Genomic DNA, 19,481 nt, shown 5'->3' on the forward strand with positions numbered 1-19,481 from the left:
GCGAGGCATGCGACGTACGCCCGTCCATCCATCCACCCGTCGTCATTGCCGTGACATCTTCTCTTCATCTCGGCGACCCGCCATCAGCATCAACAACCACCACCACCACCGACGCCACAAACATCGTCGCTATCCACGACAGAAAAGAAAGCCACCGAGGCCTGACGTCCCACGAAGCTTCCGACGCCACACGAATCCAATCAGGTACCTACCTGCGGGGGCCGGGGATGGAAGTGGGATTGCCCGCCTGCGCCCGCCCGCCCGCCCGCCCGCTCCATGCATGCACGCACGCACGCACAACACGCATGCATGCAGCAGCCCGCCTCGCGCCGCGGCGCCGCGCCCCCCCACCCCAGACCCGCCAAAAAGCAATAAGGAATCGGCCGCTCGGGCGCCTCCGCAGCTCATGCCCGCATCAATCGTCGTTCAGGCCGCCCAAGCGAACTCTCACCCCAAAACACTGCGCCACCGCTCCCCCTGTACACACCCCCTCATAGTGGAAACGGTCCTGCGATCCTGCGACGATGACGATGACGACGATCATCACACCCGTTCCAAAACGAACCGAGCGAACCTCGAAATATAATCTTGTCGTCGGTAGTGTCTTTGTTCGCTTCGATCGAGAGAGGGGTGAAACAAGGTACGGGTAAACGGAGGAACGGAGGAAACGGTTCTGATTGCCGTGAACGTGCCCATGTGGTAATCGAGCGTTTCTTGTCTCCTGAAGGAGGAGAAGGGAACCTGAAAGCGTGTTTCTTCATGCACACTGTAAGCTTGCCAAGGTCTTGCCAAGGAGGAAAAGAATGCGACATGGACCGTACAACCGAACCGAACCCAGCAAGAGACAAAGCCCATTGTGAACGACGGAATGCACACGTGGGAAGTTGGTGGTGTGCGATAGCTGCCTTCGCGCAATACGTCGCATTTGTTTCCCTCTTGCACTTGTTGGTGGTGCGCCGCATCTAGCTCGCGGGCTTGGCTCTGACTAGTGCACCTGTGTTCTTGACACGTTTGAGAGATCTGATCGGTTGTCATGCGAGAATCGCTATTTCAAATGCATTCAGCGCGGAAAATACCAATAGCGGTCTAGAAAGACGCGAAGGGGACAGAAAACTGACAATCGAAAGAGATATTCATTTGTTGCTAATCAGGCAGGAGAAACACCGCCCAGTCCATCCCAAACGCCAAACATTATTGAGTCCGTCATCTTAAGCCTGCGGAACCGCCGCAATACCATTTCATGAATCGAATTTTTGTCCCGGAATCATGCTGGGACGAGCGACCAGCTTACATCTGTCGGTCCTCGATTCCCTCGTCGTCAGGAACGACCTCCTTCTCGGTGTAGACCGGGGGAGCCTCCTTGGGGATATCCTCCTTGGTCACTGCTTCCTCCTCATCAAGAGCGACGGGGGCGTAACCCTTTCCGCGCCTCTGCTGGATCTTGACGTAGGCAAGAGCAATGATGCAACCAAGCAACCAGCCCAGAGCGTAGGTAAAGGCACCAATGGAGATTCCGATGGCGATGGGGATCATGATGCGCCCGATGGTCGTGAAGAACTGGGCCACGGGGCTGGAACGGTGGTGGCGCATAATTCCGTGAGGGCCGTGGGGACGGTGGTGGTGGTGAGGCTCCTCCTGCGCCTCGCTGGGCCTGCCGGCGCCGTGAGGACGACCCTTCATGCAGCCGCCCTTGACCTTCTCCAGACCACCCTTCATGCCCTGGATACGGTCGGTGATCATGGCACGCCACTTGCAGAGAACGGGCCAGCTCTCGCATTCCTTGTCATCTTGCTGCGGCTTGCTTCCGTGGATGGGGGCCGCAACAGTGATGGGCATGATGGAGATCTCACCCTCGATATGCTTGATAAGCTTGACCGAGAGAGCCGGGACGCCGATACGGTGGGCCTCAAGCGAGGAAAGTTGCAGCGTCATGGGAACAAGTTCATCGCCATCGGAGCTGGTGACCGAGGGATCGATTTCCAGGGCATAGGCAGAGATGCGGAGAGGCTTGTCGGTGTACTTGCCGATGTTGGCGCGGATGTCAGTGAGCGGGATATCGGCCCGAACCTGGTACACGGGAATGGGCTGAGGAATAGTGTCGAACGAAGGCGGGTAGAGAGGCACGCCATTCAGCTCGACCCTGTGGGTGTCGACGACGGAGAAGTTCAGCAGCTGAGGCAGTCATGTTAGTATAATGCATGTTTCAAGGCAGCGACCGGCGAATAACGTACCAGGGAGTTGTCGATGCCCTGCACCCACACGAGATCGTCCTCGGATGTGCCGGCAAACGGGCAGCCGGGGCAGTCGAGCGTCAGCAGCTGCGACGATGTGTCGACAAGGTTGAATTCGCGGTTGGGAAGGACGCCGTCGACGGTCGAGGGAATCAGGAAGGCTGCGGATGGCGCGGCGAGAGCAAGGGTGGCGCAGAGGCCAAAAGTGTAGGACTTCATGGTGAGGCCAGAAACAGGTCACGACAGCAGGAGGACGGCAGCACGGGTCTGAGGCGAGCACCGAGGAACGCGAGCGGGCAGAGGTGTTTTGAGGTGTGGAGTGAGCGTTCAGACAAAGGCTGGGCTGGCTGCTTCCTTATGCGCCGCGCGGGTAGTGCCTGACGCAGCGCAGGCTTAGCCCCCGGTCACGTGCAAGAGATACGCGTCATGGATGATCGCCGGCAAGCCTGGGCGGCCTGGACGACCACCCCCGCCACAAGCCCCGATGGCCAGACGTACCCCCCGAATTCCCCCTATGGCGTTTCACGACGCGTTTCATCGCCGCCTGCTCATTCGCGCTGCTCGCTGGCTGCACGATCGCGGCAGGCGCCTGCCAATCCCAATCGATCCGCTCCCTCGCTGCGCAGCGTCGCTGCTCTCCACTCTGGGTGCGCCCGCCCCGCCAGGCCGCGCGGTTGTACAGCGCGACGCCTCTAATTGCGATGGGTCTGCATTCGTCAACAGCGCTCTCAGCCTTGCGCTACTCCCGTCGGCTGTCCTGTGCAGGCCAGGCGTACGCGGTCTTATCCTTATCGCCTGACGCCCACGGCTCACGGAAAGTAAGCCCGCATCAAGCTCAACCACTGCATCTTCCGGCAATAAGCCACGCCGGAAAACACTAGGTAGGGGCTCGTGCATGGTTGCATAAGACTACCAATGGGCGTTTATGTAGACGGCCAGCCCAGCAGCTCCTCTCGGCTCCGAAGACGGTGATTACGGCGCTAAACTCAACCACCTGGCGCCACCATCACCGTTTTCGTTTTCGTTTCGCGCTTTCTTCTGTTTGCTGCTTGCTGCTTGCTGCGCTAAAACAGGTCGCCTACTTGCACGTTCCCTCTCGTCGGATTTTCCGCCTTCTCTATTTCCAACAGCGTGTTGTCCTACTCGGCATCCCCGACAGCACCTCGGACTTATTACGAGCAAGCCAACTGTGCAACACCAATGCCACAGGTGCTCAAAACAATCCAACTGTGCGTGCTACTGATCCTCAGCAGCTTCATGATGCGCTATGACCTCACCGAGCCGGCCTCTGTTTCAGCTTGGCATTGCCGTTTTGCAACAGTACTGCACTTCTCTGACTTCCATCGTCTGAACTCTCGGCTGACCATCGCCTATTCTTCCTTCTTTTCCGCAACATCCAGAGGCTGTGCAAGATTCGCCGGGGGGTGTTTTTCGTTATAAGCTTGAGTTGCCCCTCCGCCAGTCGCTGAAGAGCTTCAACAATTATTAATACCTTAGATGATACTACGTCAATGTTCAAGACACTAAACCATACAAGGGCAAGGAGCACCCGGCATATTCCAACGCGATAAGCTTCCAAGCTGCCACAGGCGCGATCAGTTCCACGTCAAACCGTCCCCGCTAATATCAGGAGCCGCCATCCAGTGCCGTGATGAGGAGCCCGTTCGCTTGCGTTTAGGTTTGCTCCCCTGTCAAAACTCGTAACTCGTATGGAAAGTTCACATCGGTTTGATCTGCACATCACAAGCCGGTGGTCTGGAGCTTCAGGAAAGTGTTCAAGGTGAACCCATTGGCTGGAGAGAGCGAGAACGGTAAGGCAGATAATGCAAATTTATCTCATTTGATATCATCAGAAGTCGTTACTCGTTCAGCTATGCCTTACAGCTTCTGTCCCTCTACCGGTACTTCAACAACTTGATCGATACCCTCATAGGGCGGGATATCCAAATCATATTTCTTTGCCACAGCCTCACTCAGAAACCTACATAAAACGCGTCAGATGATACATTCTGCAAGCCAAACTCTGGAGACATGGTAGGGGTCCAGCGTAGTCAACTTACCTCCCGCCAAGGAAATGCCTTCCCTTGAACCACTTCACCAGCGGCTTCGGCGCCGTCAAGCTGATCAAGGCCGGCGGATTGAAACCCTTGCCGGGGCCGGAGTCGGGCGGGCCGGTCTCAATGTTCCAGCTCGAGGGCGCGTCGACGGCGAGCACGGGCACCTTGGTGTCGCGCAGAGCCTCGATGACGCGCGGGAAGGGCTCGCGCACCTCGCCACTGAAGCTGAAGCCGAAGATAGCATCGACGATGTAGTCGGCAGCGCCGAGCGAGGCGTCGAAGTCGTCGGTGAATGGCACTTTGAGATCTTCGAGCTGCGTGCGGAGCCGCTGGTACAGCTCGGATTTGCTCTGCTTGGGGTAGTAGACAGTGGGCTGGTAGCCGTAGTGGTGGAGGTGCCGGGCGGCTACGAGACCGTCGCCGCCTGAGGATGTTGTTAGAATGAGGGCTGCGGTCGGCGTTGGATGCTGGGGCTGTACCGTTGTTGCCCGGTCCGCAGGCTACGAGGACCCGCTTGCCTTTGCTGAGAGGGTGGAGCTTGAACACTAGAGACTGATCAGGCTTCATCATGTTCCAGTCGGCGCGCGGAAAACATACCAGCTTGGGAGACGGAGAGGCCGGCCAGCTCCATCAATTGGTCGATAGAGAAGGCCCCGCTACTCATGAGCTCCTTGTCGAGCTCAGCGGCATTCTTTGCGGGAAGTGTCTGAGAAAGTGTCAGAGATTGATCATGGACCTTTTTGTTACCGCTTACTCTGAGTGCCATCATGAGCTTCCTTGTTGTCCGGAACATGAAAGTGAAGGGTTGCTGAGCGCGAGGTTGTGGCTGTCGTGCAAAGAGACAGGCGGGCACACGAGCATTACATCACATCGCGTTGATCATGTCAGCGATCCCAAAGAGGAAACAACGAACACCACCACAACGACTGCTGGAGCATTTTGACGATCGGAACCACCCGGTTCAAAGCTGATGGCCACCTCCTGTCCTCAATTTTAAATTTACAAAAGCACGAGAGTGCAAATACTCGAGGGAGACTCTCCCGCCGCTGATCCCTGTCTCCAGACCCGGCAAAACATTTCCCCGGCGTCTGTCCGAGAAACTTATCGTGGATGTGCTCACCACGGCCGTTGTCGCGCGCATCGGCCGTACCAGCAATCGTCCTCGCATCCAGCCCACCCCGCCGCCGCAACCATGGTCCTCAAGATACGGCTCGCGCGCTTCGGCAAGCGCCACGCCCCCTTCTACAACATCGTCGTCGCCCACGCGCGGTAAGCAATTGGCCCTCTGCCTCGCTCGCCCGACCACCGACCATCCGCCGATACGTTACGAGTAACCACCGGGGACCAAACGCTGAAGCTGTGTATAGGACGGCGCGGGACAGCAAGCCGCTCGAAGTGCTCGGTACGCAATGCCACCGCCACCCTCCCCAATGAACGCCCTGCCCTCTACAACACCCCCGCCGCACATACACGTATCGACTTCAGACTCAGACGGAGCATGTTGAAGCAGAGGAGGGGAAGGGGTGCTACAGGCGGGGGAGGGAGGAGATCATGACGTATTCGGCGACTGACAATGGACTCTTTTCTCTCTGAAGGCACCTACGACCCCATCCCCAAGCCCGCGAGGCCCGACGACCCCTCCGGCCGCCCGTACAAGGACATCAAGCTGGACAGGTCGCGCGCGCAGTACTGGCTCGGTGTCGGCGCCCAGCCGAGCGATACGTGCTGGAGGCTGATGTCGATGGTACGTCCAAATTCCCCCGCCCTTCCAGACATGGACTTGTGGTTGTGGCCGAGCATCGGTGGAGTTTTACGGGAGGGGGTGTTGAGGGGAAAAGAGAAAGAATTCTGGAGCTGACGAGCTTGGTTTGCACTGTTTTTTAGGCCGGCCTGCTCGAGCCGAAGTATCGCGTCGGACAGATCATAGAGCAGGTCACAAAGGCGGACAGAAAGCACAAAAGCAACCCGTACAGGGAACCCACCCCTCCCACTGAAGGTTGATAGAAGAGCTTGGTAGTATGGTGGCTAGATGAAGGCCTGAAGACAAGTATTCAGACGGGAAAGTTTTGCATTGGGTTTGGCGTTATGGGATATTCGGGGACATTTCCCCGTCGAAGGATTCACATTGCTTGCTGCGTCAAGAGAAAGATGCGGCTGTACCATTACCATGTACAGAAAAAAGAAATGTGCTGGAATGCGAATGTATGCGTGGATACATTGGAAAATGATTTTAATGCTCAGCTATCTGATCCTTCACGGAACGATGTGTTCAGTACCCACCTCAACTCGAATTGATTGCGCCGCAAGCGATTTTATCATAGCTCGCCAGAGACATCTAGATTCGTTCAGCCGATGCAACATGAAAGCTGAGCATTAAGCGGAAGGTTATTAATAGGGCGTCGCCAGTGCAACCCTTTACCTTTCCTTGGAAAAGGAAATTAAAAGCTTAAGTCCCGCTGAAGCCAAAGCTTAATGATTTCTTCCTTGTCTCCGGATAGATCATTAGATCACAAGCTGTTGTTCAGTCTCACCCCCTACCAAGGTTGACGGGAAATGAATTGTCAACATTGATCAACTGAAAGATACTGAAGCACGCATTCTATGCACCAACCACCAACCCCAACTCCAGCCAAACGAAACGATTCGATGTCCCTTCCCACCTCTTATGTCGGCCTTCTCCCCAGTCTCCGTTAATGCGCCGCAACCAAGAAAGTATTGGTCCCCAAGCAAACGACCATGACAACCAAGCCATAAATGGCCAGCGCCAGACTCAACTTTCTCAAAAGACCCCTCCTGAAGCTCTTTGTCTTCGTCGCTAAGTTTCTAATCAGGAGTCCCGACTCCGTCATATTCTCTTCGTCTCCGGAATTCCAGTCGTCCTCGTCGTCCTCGTCCTTGAGAAGGCGCTGGTGGTGCGGGCTATCGGGCGATGAGATCTTGTAGTAAAAGATGCCTGGGAGAATGAAGCTAATGGCCGTGCTACCGGTGCTACCAACGTATGCAAGAACCTTCTCAAGCGAGGAAACGGACATGGCCGTTATGTAGCTGAGCACAATGATAAGGGTCGTGATAATTGCGAAACGCATCTCGCTCATCGGCTCGGCCTTGGGCTGTAGAGGAGCCGCGATGGGTCCGGTGTTCGGTTTGGGCGACCCGAGAAGCGGGGCGCTGTGCTCGCTCGAGGGGGAACCCTCGGCAGTGCTCCCACGGGAAGACTTGGGGGCTCGCTGCGGCCGCCAGTTGACAACCGCATCAATGGAGGCACGGCATGGGTGGACTTGCAGAGGGTAAGAGAACATAACCAGGATGACAATCGCCAGACGGCCGATAGTCGAAGCGACGGATGGAGCGTCTAGATACTGGTAAGACACCCGTGATTTGCAGGTCTTGGATGCACTTACACATGCTGACGATGTTGCCGCCAACTTTATCACCGTAAGAAAGATACCCGGTAATTCCCACAAGAATGTAAAGAGAGCAAGCCAGACCAATGCTGGCGCCAACAACGGATGTGGTCCGAAAGTGAGAATTGTCAAAAATCTCATTGAGAATGGAAAACATCTAGAGCAGTCAGTTTCTGATCTCAACAAGAAATCCTGGTAAGCTTACGTTCTGGTGGCACGTGTAGGCAAAAACAACAACGGGGAAGACAGAGAGTGCGGCAACCGGGCCAGACCAAGCGATACCGTGAACTTCGCCGCGGTCTGCCATGGTGTCTCCCTTGAAGAAATGGGCGAGTACAAGAATGACAAGATAGGTGATCGACACCAAAGCTATCATGCTGGTGTATTTGAGAGAATCAAGACGGCGGAGGAAAGACAAGGGAATGACAATGAGCCTACACAACGCGTTAGCATCTCTAGCTTTGGCACTAAATCCATCCAGAGGGCAGATCTGCAAAGGATGCAGCCTCGCAGAGGTCGCCAGGGGAAGAGACGCACATGAAGGCTGTAACCCAGAACTGGCGGTCCACCAGGAATCCGATTTCACCAGCAGCTTCGCTGAATCCTCTTACAACTCCGGGCATAAGGTCCCCGATGATGATCAAGTAACTAACTCCGACACCGAAGCACTTGATGGCGATCGCGGCATCGAAAACGACGGCCGCATTTGGGTATGTAATTTTGGATAGCGAGGCAAAGGAGGCAGTTCCGCGATCGAGGTATTTGGCGCATCGAGTCTGGAGATAGAGGCCGAAGCCTGCTGTGAGACCTGCCCATACGATGACGCAGCAGCCCAGTAGAATGCCCATTTGCGACAGGGCGTGCGGCATGGCCAGGAGACCTGCCCCTAGTACTTTACCACCATGTGCCGTCAGCGTGTGTTCTCGTGAGCGTGAGGAGGATATGCGCACTTGTGTTGACGAGGTTAATAACGCTGCTTGCCCATGTCGCCTGTCCGGTGATGCCGACGTCTCGTTTGCCATGGCGCGACCTGGCGCATGTGTTAGCAAGACAGCTGTTGCAGCGCAGTGGAAACGGGAACCGACCGTCTGCCTCGATGTGAGGCCGCGCTCGCCGGCCTGTCCTCGTACTCGGAGGGACCGGCATTAATCGCCGCATAGGAAGCCATGGTTGGGAGTGATGGTCGATGGTCCAGGAGGTGTCGCGCGAGGGGCAGCAGTAGACGGAGGTGCACACCCCACTAACTCCTAAGTCATTAAGAAGAGGGTGGAGCGCAGCGTGGCGATAGTGTAGAGCGGAGCGATTAGTCGCGTTAAAGCTGTTGGGTCTGGCGTGCGAGCGGAGATGTCATCTGGCAGGCCGCCACGGCCGCACGACTGCCGCGGATCATCCCGCCAATCCAGGGTTCTCCTGCCTTATCCGGCGCCCGCTCACCTCCGCAGCATCTACACTCCCCATTTCGACCGCATTCCCCGCCCAACACCCAACCATGGCCGAAGACCTGGACGAGATACTCCTGCAAACACTCGACATGCTCGAGTGGCGCCTTCGCCGCATCGAGTTTGTCCTTGGGGGCAACGTCGCGGCCGAGAGCCAGCAGACCGACGCGCCCGTCGCGTCTCGCATTCAGAAGCTCGAAAGCCGTCTATCAAGCGTCGCGGGTAACTCACGCGCCATCAACGACATCCTACAGCTGCGTAAGACACAAAACCCCCATGGATCGTCCTGGCCCCGTTTTCCTGACACCTTCGGCTAGAATCCAAGCACGCCGATATCTTCGCGCCGCCCGAGCAGCCTGCGCGTCCTCCCCCCAGCAGCATGGACGATCCGACACCCGAGATTAAGCTCGCTACTATCCTCACTGAGGCCCCAGCGTACCCCGCTACAGCTTCGCAATTGACGTCGTTGCACGACCTCCCTCTGCCGCCGACAGAATCCTTTACGTCCCTGGTCGGCTTCTCGCCCCGCATCGCTCAGTTGGAGCAAACACAACTGGCTCAGGCCCATGACATATCAGACCTGAGGAAGCGAAGTGGCAAGGCCGTGTTGAGATGGCACGAGGTCATGGTGTTGGGCCAGGGCAGGTGCTGGGCTGAATGGGACTCGCGAGTACGAGAATCCGAGAGAGAGGTTCGCCGGGAAGAGGTCAAGATCGAGCGCGAATCTGGCGGTGCCTGAAGGATCTGCATGGCAGGGAGAACTGATATTGATGAAGGAATGGGGGGAATGCTGGAGAAGCCTGGGCTGTGAAGACCACATGCCCCGATCCGTGCGAGCGTCATCGTTTAAATCTTCACTGTGGCTGGAGAGACAGCCAACAAGGCTATGACATGCGGCTTTCAGTCAAAAGCGCGGCAGACGACAGTGCACGGTTGTGTGGAGACATCAGGACGGCAGCAAGTGGCGGAAGCAAACACTTGGTCCAGCCATCCCTCGCGGCATGGAACCCGGCACGCAGACCGGACAGTGCATGTAGCGGGCCTAAAATCAAAGGGAGGACACAGGGTCTCTCGAGCATGGACATAGCTAGCTAGCAAGCTCCCGTCTGTGGACTTACGGGTTCGGGGTACCGAGCTAATATGTCAAATGTGGAGGTCGTCAACTGAGCTTCTTGCCGAAAATTCAGTGGCTCGTATGCGGTACTGGCTGTTCCGCGCAAATATGCACGCGCCCTGTTCCCTGGAATTTGGCGAAGGCGGAAGCGGGCTGGACCCGGACCGGCACGTATGACGAAAATGCACAGGCCGGAATGCGTGGTTCTTCAGAGGCCGGGCCTGGCATTGCCTCGACGGGCAGAGATGCCGGAAGACAAGCTTTTCTGATGCTCGCAGGGAGCCGGGGCTTAACGCGGAGAAGGGCCAGTTACAGGGCGGTCTGGGAGGCGGGCGAGGTGGTGATGTCGTGGGCGGCGGCCGGCACGGTGGAGTGGGTTTGTCTGGGCCCGGGCACGATGGACAGAGGCGAGACGTTGGAGGAGCGTTTCATCGACACGCACTGCTGCCGCATCGGGCCAGTGAGGATCAGCAGCCGTCGCATGGGCCAGCGTCTAACGGCAGCTAGGGAAATGGTGAGGCTGGCCCGCGAGATGACCACAGGCGACAAATTTCGGGCTCAGCTCGTGGGCGCGCGTTGGGGTGCGACATCCGGAGCCAGGCGCAGCGGGCTGCACACGTTGCGCGGTCCCGTCCCTAGCAAGCGCAATCCGAGACAGGCAGGCGAGACAGGTGACAGGCCCCTTCGGGCGGCGCGCGCAGCTTCGTCCATTGCACGACGTGGCGGTGCAGGAATCTCACACGATCCGCGCGATGGCCGGCAGGACGAGGCAGGCCGCAGGAAAGCAGAGGATAGCGATCGGTGCTGCAATAAAGACGGAGCCAGCGAGGGCTCCCCGCACGCCTGATTGTGCCTGCGCGTCAGGTAAATTAGTGGACAGCAGCGCTTGATCGCTGCAGCTTCGGCGCGTGGACCCGGCCCGTGCGTCAAACACCGCCGCGCCGCTCTCCTATCGCTGCGTCCTCTCCAAAGACACGCCTCGACCCCGACGATCCGGAGCCTCTCTCACCATCCAACTGAAGCGTCCCTGCCGCGGCTGCGACCTCGAGACCCGCAACAAAACGCGCGCCGCGCACCCGCCGTGAACGCTGCCCGGCCCGCCGCTGAGGCTCCGCTTTCTCCATCCCCCGTCGCATCTCGTAGGGCCAGGCGCCTAACCACCCTCATTCGCTACTCTCCTCGCCGCCACTCTCTTGAACCTCTTCCTCCCACTCCCACAAGTCGACTCCCGCCGCGCATTCCCTGCTCCCGTCAGTCCACCACGCGCCCTCCGCTCGCGCCCGCCGTCCACCTCGACCCGCTCCGCCCGTGCATAAATGCCCTCGCTCAACTCGCCCAACAGCCTTAAGAAGATGAATTACGGCATGCGCAACCGCTTCGGCTTCGACAACATCCTCGGCGATCCCTTCGCCCTGTCGACCATCTCCATCAGCATTGTGAGTCGTCCGCTGACCGCGCGCCACCTGCGCCCAGATGCTGACCGTCGCACAGCTCGCATGGATCATCGCATTCGTCGGCTCCATCATCGGTAGCCTGCACGGCGAGTTTCCCAACTACACCTGGTGGGCTCTCGTCTACTTCTTCTGCTGCATTGTTGGCGTCATCATCGTCGTTGGCTCCGAGTCTGAGGACACCTACCACGTCGCGGTACGAAGCCCGAGCCTTGCTCCCCGCATCCATCGCATGTCTAATCCCCAAGCAGGTCTCCAGCTACCTCGCCGCCGGCTTGGTTTTCACCAGCTCCGCCGTCAATGCCACTGTCTATCAGAATGACAGCGCGAAGGAGGCTGCCGCTGCCGGCTACATTCTCCTGTCGATGGTTGCCGTAAGTTCCCAACGAACCATGTCGCTGGCCTCTTGGTTCTAACCAGCGCAGATTGTCTGGATCTTCTACTTCGGCTCGCAGCCCTCGGCCTCGCACCGCACTTTTGTTGATTCGTACGCGATGAACAAGGAGGGTCAATCTGTTCGCAACTCTCGTCCCATGTCGAACAACTACAGCGCTCGTCCGCAGACCACTGCCACCCAGCCGCAGCCTCAAATGTACACTTCGGCCCAGCTCAATGGCTTCGAAACCTCCTCGCCGGTTTCTGGCTTCCATGGCGGCCCTGCTGGTGCGGCTGAGCGCAACTCCACGGTGCCGCGCTTCGGCACCGGCATGAACGGCGCGCCCAACGCGGGCGGTCAGCCCGAGCAGCAGGATGCGCCCAATGATTACCCGTACCGCGCCAAGGCGATCTACAGCTACGAGGCCAACCCCGACGATCAGAACGAAATCAGTTTCTCCAAGCATGAGATCCTCGAGGTGTCGGACGTCAGCGGACGCTGGTGGCAGGCGAGGAAGCAGACGGGTGAGACGGGTATTGCGCCAAGCAACTACCTGATCTTGCTATAGATGCACAGGTTTCACTCATGCCTGGGACGACTGCTTTTCCTTCCTTTCTTGCTACATGGATACCTGGCTTAGGTTTCATTTTCCGGGACGCCCGAGCACCTCACCGTCGGGCCACAGTCCGCACATGGGCTCGGACCGGGCTGCGATGGAATCGACTCGTGGGCTCGTCCTCGGAAAATCACGCGTTTGACCTTGAGAGACGCTCTTGCGCCGCTAGATACCCGTTCTCTTTTCTGATACCTCCCGCTGGCTTGGGTTTTTTCTAAAAGGGCAACAAAATTCGGTCTAATTTTACCGACCACAACCACTCGTTCATCACCGTCCCCTCGGATTCAGCGACGAAGTTCCTTTACCACGGATGCGCTACATCCTCTACGACGAATCATGTCACGCGCTACTATCGCCTGCGGACGCGCCGCTCTGAATCACTCAAGCGTTGCAGACATCCCTTTCTATTCTACTATTCCCGGAATGTAACCTGTCGGCCGGATTGAGATCGGCAACAGCAACATGACCGGTTTTCTAAAACCTTTTTTCTCTCTTGTTTTCTGCTGAAGATGTGCGTTCATGGAATGGGCTATATCCGGTTTTTGAGTTTCCTGGTGCACAATGCAGTGCAGGTAGTGGTTCCTTTTTTTTTTTTTCCATGGTCCTTGCTTTTTGGCTTGCAATTGCGCTCGAAACATTTGCATGGCGTTGCTGTGACTGAACGCGTCTCAATTCACTTTGGGTTGGGACCACGGAGATTCACACTGTTGCGGCGCTGAAACGGCCTCTGCTGATGGTATTCACACCACCTCTCACCCCCCTCCCCAGCGATCAAGTCATTTTCCCTTTTCACGTGTAGTCGTTTCAAACTTCGCGCCCAAATATATCCGCCGCGGTGGACTGGGAGAAAAAGGAATGATAGTCGGAAAAAATTGGTGTAGGCGAGAGAAAATTGGATGCCGTATTTGCAGCGCGAAAGCAACAAGTCGCTGTTCCTGTTGTATATGAAATTAAGCTATGGTTTGCATTGACAGCAAAGAGGTCGTGTGCATTGATGAATTCTTCCAGCATTATCAGATGTCCCTAACGTCTTCGACGGTGAAATGAGATTTACGGTGAAATGAGATATCCAATCGGAAAATAGTCGGTATTTCTCTGTCTTCCACCAAAACAGTATGAGAAATCCCCCCCTACCTATACTCGGTCCCTCGCATGCGTAGCTACTCTTCTGTAGTTGCGTTTGGCATGAGATACGAGAGTTTTAGGAGGTAATTTCGCATTCACTTGTAGGTTCTCATACAAGTTTGCTGACAAATGGAGATTTCCCGAGAAAACACCTATTGGATATCTCATTTCACCGTAAATCTCATTTCACCGTCGAAGACGTTACATTAATCCGTCCAAACATCATCTGTTGGCCAGTCATGCGTGTCTTCCTTCTTTACGTCATTCAAACTTGGCTTAGCCGGAGCATGATCGTCCATAGTGGCTGTCTCTTACGGACATGTTACAAGGCAGATGAGGAAACTGTTCGATTGACAACTGGGGTTCCGTATCTTCCCGAGGTGCTGCTGTTGCTACCACCACCCATGCATATATAAACTCCGCCCACAAAACCGATCTTCCCCCTGATGGTCTTCGGGCCCATGGCGCGGGGATTGGATCAACATGGCGACGAGAGTCCCATGTCCATTCTCCACCAACCTTCCCCGTTGGGATCAAAGGGGGAGGGAAATGCCTGAAAGGGGTTGATGCGATCCCTCGACTTTTTTGCCTCCCTTTATTTTTTTTTCTCTGGCTCTCACCTGTGCCGACAAGAGCTGTAGGTAGTCTAGCCTCGAGGTCTTCACGTCATCAATCCACCCAGACATCCTTGCCTCAGGTCCGTTTCAGCCCTACGGTCGGTAGGCGGCAGCAGCAGCAGCCAGCCAGCCATGCGACACCACCGGGGGGTCCGGCTCGGGGGGTGTTGTTGTTCCCCCCAATCAATCCATGCGCGGTATATACGGTATAACGCACAGGCGCATAGAGGTAGGCAGGTCCGGTTCTGATACGCCGGTTACCCGCACGTCGCCGAAACCCGTGTCGAAAGTAGGTTGGTGACCGGGTCACACTTATTTCCAGCTTACACGGGAGTAGTATACGTGGACAGGGGAATTTCGCTGGCTGGTGGTGATACGGGTTGTGTCAAAAGCGGTTGGTTGGTGCTGGTCGGTACGCTAGTTTTGCTATTATTATCTTGACCGGTTGTTTTCGTGTTACTTCGACAAGGTGAAAAGCGGTTCGAGCTATCATTGGGAGGGGAAGGGCGCGAACGGGTTGGCTTGTGTCACGATCGACTTCGGGTACCAGCGCTTCTTTTTTTGGCGTTCCGTTCTCGACTTGACCTCCTTTCGTCGTAGTCGTCGATCTTGGATCTGGTTGGTCCGCTGCGGTGAGGGCAACTTTGCTCTTGTGAGGTTAAAATTGGCAGTGAAAATTTGGTTGATCCAAAACGTTCTGGTCTGGATAAGATTCCACTTGAGTTTCTTTTGATACGAGTTCCACGCCATGCATGCCTCTTCTCTTCTCCCTATGCGGTATTGGTTTCTTGTTGTTCTTGACTGAGAAGGGGTTCTGGTAGGGCTGTGGACGGATGCAACGTAGTAGGTAGCAGCATATTCTCCTGTACGTCGCGCAAAACGAGCGCCACAGGTGTGATCGAGCGGCTGGAGTGCATACTCCCACTCTTTAGTTAAATTGTAAGCGCAACCATAAACGCTGTGGTAGGTCCTCCTTGGAGCATATGCGTTATCAAACTTTCTGTCTCTTTTTCGATAACTCTCTGCAATTCTTAGGTAGTGGGGTTATGACGGAGAGTCGTGTTCTCAACTTCAAATGTCTCGCCTCGCCTGACCAGTCTCTTTTACTCAAATCAGCGAGTCCGATCAACGCATGGGTGTGGATGCGCCTAATATTCTCAGCAAATAACATACAATGTTTTGTGCTTTGCACGGCTCCTTGGCATGTCCTGTTCCAGCCCCGAGTCTTATGGAGAAAAGCAGGCTTTCTCTTACGGTGGTAAGCTGCTCTATTTGGTTGGGGACGGGTATGCATGCGCGCGTGCAGGCCATAACGTGGCTCATACAAAGCCGAGAGGGCCGGACGTGGGAGGCGTTCGGAGGACGTAAACGTTGGAAGGGCGCTTTAAAAAGGATGCCACAAGCTGTCCATCTACAACTCGTATCTGAACCCGATTCTGCATCTGTGAAATGACGCAGATTGGGAACCTACGACTGTTCGAAAACTCTGCTGCGCTCTGTTCGCGGCTGCCCTTGTGCGGACTTTGCCACAGGTGAGATAGTTCTATGTTGCAGGAAACTCTGCAGAGTATTAAAGAAGAATGCAGAAACATATCATTCCAAGAGAATGATCAATTAACCAAATGTAAATGAAGACTTTCGGTAACGAGATTTGATGATGGAGCCCTCCATTCCGTTCTGTGATCAGTGGCGCATTGTAAATATGGACTTTCCGCCTACGCACACAAGGGCGACAGTCAGATGACCCATGTGTTCGTTGACCATGTAAGCACATCTTGAAAAGTTTTTCGGATCCACGCACCAGGAACTTCGAACAAGATAAGCAAAGTGATGTCGTATTACAGGTGTTCATGGCACGATGGGGAAAATGAAAAAGATGAAGCGAACAGTATCCATTTCCCGTGACATACAAACTCATCAAGTCCAAGAACACGGGGGCAAAAGACGACACATCAGCACACGTGCCAAAAAAAAAAAAAAAAAGCCCGAACAGTCATGTGTTCGAAGCCCAAAAGAAACGAAAGAGGGTCGTCATTCCAATCCATCCATCATTCACGTCCCAGTACGCACAATAATCATCGTCATCGTCATCGTCATCATCATCAAGCAACAAACGTCACCGCCGAGCTCAAACCGCCGGCCCGCAAGCTAACAGACCTACCAACGCTTGGCTGGATGGCCGGCGGATTCGGGCCCTGTGGCCTGGGCGCCGACGTGAAAGCCACCGCGGCGGGGAGCACCGATGCTCCAAGCGAGCTCACACTGGCGATGGCGCTCTGCACAGCCGTCACCGGGGTGCTGACGCTGGGAAGGCTGACGGCGGGCGCGACGGAGACGGCGGCGGAGACGGAGACGGAGACGGAGGCGGAGGCGGTGGCGGTGGCCGCGACAGACGCCTCGGCGGAGACGGCGGGGGTGGTGTTGATGAGCGGAGGGGGGAGGGCGATGGAGGCGCCGAGCCTGGTGAGGGTTGTTATGAGGGCGGGGGGGACGGCGGCGAGGGAGGCGGTGGCGGTGTCGAGGGGCGCGACGGAGATGGCGTCGGTGGGGAGGGAGACGTCGGAGGTGGCCGCTGAGACGAGGCTGTCGAGGGATGCGGTGGCGGCGGAGGCGACGGAAGTGACAGCGAGGAGGTCGGAGGTGATGTCGGATACGGCGGCCTCGAGGGTGGCGGAGGGGACGCCGGTGAGGATGGAAACGTCAGAGGTGACTTCCGAGATGGTGTCGTCGAGGGAGACGACGGCAGCGGAGGCTACCGAGGTGGCGGTAGCGATGTCCGAATCGATGTCGGACACGGCGGTGGAGACGACATCAGTGGCGGTAGCGAGGTCAGAGGTGATCTCGGACAGGGCAGTGTCGAGCGACGCGATAGCGGAAGAGGCGATCTCGGTGGGTGCAGAAAGGTCGGATGTGATCTCAGGGAGAGCAGTATCGAGGGACGCGCTGGCGATGGAAGCGACATCAGTGACATCAGCAGACGGAAGAATGGAAGTAAGGCCGTCCTCGACACTGGTGACAGCAGCAGATAGAGTGTCGATTACATCATCAGTCGCGGGAATAGAAGTGCTAAGGTCAATGACCGGCGGGTTCGGCAGCATCGGGCTCGGCGTCGCACTGAACTCAATACCCAGGGCTGATGCGGCAGAGGGAACCAGGGCAGACGGCGAGGCGATAGCCGGAAGTGAAGGGGCCGATGCCGAGATCCTGGGAAGCCACCACAGCGTCTCTGCAGGTGGGGAAGGCAATGCAGGACCAAGGACTTGGGAGACAGATGCGGAGGACGGGAGTGAGACCGATGGAGGGAGTGAGACCGATGCAGAGAGTGACAGTGACAGCGACGACTTCAATGTGGTGGAGAGTCTTATGGGCTGGGGCTTCACGGACGACTGCGCGCACAAACCGAAGCCTTGCTGGCAGCCGAAGCCGCAGAAAGCCGAGCTGTTTCCGCAGAAACCGTAAGGAGAGCAGCAGCTTCCCCACTTGGGGTCGCCCTGGGGGCATTCTCTGAGTGGGATGTTGGGCCAGAGCGCGCCACAGAGTGCGTTGGTGCGCAGGGGCAGGGCGACAGATGCAGTCGAGACTCCGACAGGAGCGGTGACCGACGCTATGACACCCTCAACAATAGACGTCTCACCAGCAGCATCGACGATTGTGGATATCGCCGAGGACAAGTCGGTAGCGGTAGCCAAATCGGAGAGGGAGATGTCGGTAGCAGAAGCCAGATCAGAGAGGAGTGTTTCGGTGGCAGAATCCAGATCAGACAGGAGAGTGTCTGTAGCAGTAGCCAGGTCAGACACGAGGGAGTCTGTAGCAGTAGCTAGATCAGACACGAGGGAGTCTGTAGCAGTAGCTATATCAGAAAGTAGGGAGTCGGTGGCAGTAGCCAGGTCAGACAGGGAAAGATCGGTAGCAGTAACCAGATCAGACAAGGAAAGGTCAGTAGCAGAAGCCAGATCAACCAAGGAGACGCCGGTCGCATCTGACAAGGAAAGGTTCAAGGATGAAAGAGATGCAATAACTTCTGACAAGGGTAACGGAGTGGGTGTCGGCAAAACACCTCCAGAGATCTCAGCCGACACTGCTCCTGACACGGAAGCCGAGCCTTTGACCTTGGTGGCATAGCAGCGACCAGTAGGAGCAGCAGGAGATGTGCCGGAAGGAGCAGAGGCCAGAAGGGTACAGGGATTGGCCGAAGTGGGGTCCCAGAGGGAAATCTCGCAGGTATCGTCGTATTTGTCGCAGAGACTCATACAAGTATCGAAGTCCTGAACATCGGTTGGGAGATAGGTGGTTACATAAGGAGAGATTGCGTTTGCATCCACCTGTTCACACAGAATGGTGAAGGTAGAGTTGCCGACGGAGCGTGAATCCGAGGCAAGGCCAGTGGGAATCGGGGGGAAAGGAGGGACTCGCTGGGCATTGCTCGCGCGGATGACGAGCAGAAGGCCCACTGGAAAAGAGAGACCGGCGCGATGCATGTTGTTGGTTTAGAAGTGTCGAATGCCGCAAAGGAAAGAAGGCTGAGTGGGGTGCGGGGTGGCGTCTTGGATGCAGACGAGAAGAAGCTTAGATATAGTAGGAAAGATGGTAGGAATGAACAGCAGCGCTCCAACAATGGAAGGGCTACAAAGGGCCTTTATGCGGAGAATGCCAGCTCCCGAGGAATTCAGGCAGCTGGAACAATAGTGACCACTCCCGTTATACCGCACGCGTGTCATATTGCGGGGGTGATTCCGCAGGAGGAGAGGACAGAGACAATGGAAGGGGGTGGGAAATTCCAGGAGCTTGCCGATCTGGAATTTCATCAAACGAAATACCTGATTGGAAACAGCGTGCAGCTATCCAGGGATGTTCAGGCACACGCGTTCTAGCGCATCCCAGTATAGCGGCTACGTTTTTGGACATCCTGTGGACAAGTTGCGAGCGCAGGAAGTGTGTCTTCAGGATAGGTATTCCGAACGGTCATCTGATCGTTATTATGGAAAAATGGAGCTTTCGTGCACCCCTCGTTAACGTTAGCCTCACATTCTATGGCCATGTAATTTCGACGT

At 56.3% G+C, this 19,481-nt stretch overlaps 7 protein-coding genes across 7 annotated transcripts; 3 read left to right on the top strand and 4 right to left on the bottom strand.

Moving 5' to 3' along the window:
* Positions 1-1,287: 1,287 nt before the first annotated feature.
* On the bottom strand, positions 1,288-2,450 carry SLS55_007363 (uncharacterized protein; the record flags this gene model as incomplete). The annotated part of the gene is made up of 2 exons (XM_066778783.1): positions 1,288-2,172; positions 2,232-2,450. 2 exons carry the CDS (start codon positions 2,448-2,450, stop codon positions 1,288-1,290), a joined length of 1,104 nt encoding a protein of 367 aa, XP_066631220.1.
* Positions 2,451-4,109: 1,659 nt separating this feature from the next.
* On the bottom strand, positions 4,110-5,081 carry SLS55_007364 (uncharacterized protein; the record flags this gene model as incomplete). Its single annotated transcript, XM_066778784.1, has 4 exons — positions 4,110-4,212; positions 4,292-4,712; positions 4,768-4,833; positions 4,886-5,081. 4 exons carry the CDS (start codon positions 5,079-5,081, stop codon positions 4,110-4,112), a joined length of 786 nt encoding a protein of 261 aa, XP_066631221.1.
* Positions 5,082-5,480: 399 nt separating this feature from the next.
* On the top strand, positions 5,481-6,289 carry MRPS16 (37S ribosomal protein S16, mitochondrial; the record flags this gene model as incomplete). Its single annotated transcript, XM_066778785.1, has 4 exons — positions 5,481-5,557; positions 5,656-5,690; positions 5,884-6,032; positions 6,173-6,289. 4 exons carry the CDS (start codon positions 5,481-5,483, stop codon positions 6,287-6,289), a joined length of 378 nt encoding a protein of 125 aa, XP_066631222.1.
* A 689-nt stretch (positions 6,290-6,978) lies between these two features.
* Positions 6,979-8,561, bottom strand: SLS55_007366 (uncharacterized protein; the record flags this gene model as incomplete). The annotated part of the gene is made up of 4 exons (XM_066778786.1): positions 6,979-7,640; positions 7,690-7,849; positions 7,898-8,126; positions 8,230-8,561. The coding sequence occupies 4 exons, from the start codon at positions 8,559-8,561 to the stop codon at positions 6,979-6,981; spliced, it is 1,383 nt and encodes a 460-aa protein (XP_066631223.1).
* Positions 8,562-9,181: 620 nt separating this feature from the next.
* SLS55_007367 (uncharacterized protein) lies at positions 9,182-9,870 on the top strand (the record flags this gene model as incomplete). The annotated part of the gene is made up of 2 exons (XM_066778787.1): positions 9,182-9,389; positions 9,449-9,870. 2 exons carry the CDS (start codon positions 9,182-9,184, stop codon positions 9,868-9,870), a joined length of 630 nt encoding a protein of 209 aa, XP_066631224.1.
* Positions 9,871-11,561: 1,691 nt separating this feature from the next.
* Positions 11,562-12,640, top strand: SHO1 (Transmembrane osmosensor; the record flags this gene model as incomplete). The annotated part of the gene is made up of 4 exons (XM_066778788.1): positions 11,562-11,681; positions 11,737-11,892; positions 11,948-12,070; positions 12,122-12,640. 4 exons carry the CDS (start codon positions 11,562-11,564, stop codon positions 12,638-12,640), a joined length of 918 nt encoding a protein of 305 aa, XP_066631225.1.
* A 3,892-nt stretch (positions 12,641-16,532) lies between these two features.
* On the bottom strand, positions 16,533-18,908 carry SLS55_007369 (uncharacterized protein; the record flags this gene model as incomplete). The annotated part of the gene is made up of 1 exon (XM_066778789.1): positions 16,533-18,908. One exon carries the CDS (start codon positions 18,906-18,908, stop codon positions 16,533-16,535), a length of 2,376 nt encoding a protein of 791 aa, XP_066631226.1.
* Positions 18,909-19,481: the final 573 nt, after the last annotated feature.

The sequence above is a fragment of the Diplodia seriata genome, assembly GCF_021436955.1.
Source record: "Diplodia seriata strain FDS-637 chromosome Unknown scaffold_7, whole genome shotgun sequence".
NCBI classification, from domain to species: domain Eukaryota; kingdom Fungi; phylum Ascomycota; class Dothideomycetes; order Botryosphaeriales; family Botryosphaeriaceae; genus Diplodia; species Diplodia seriata.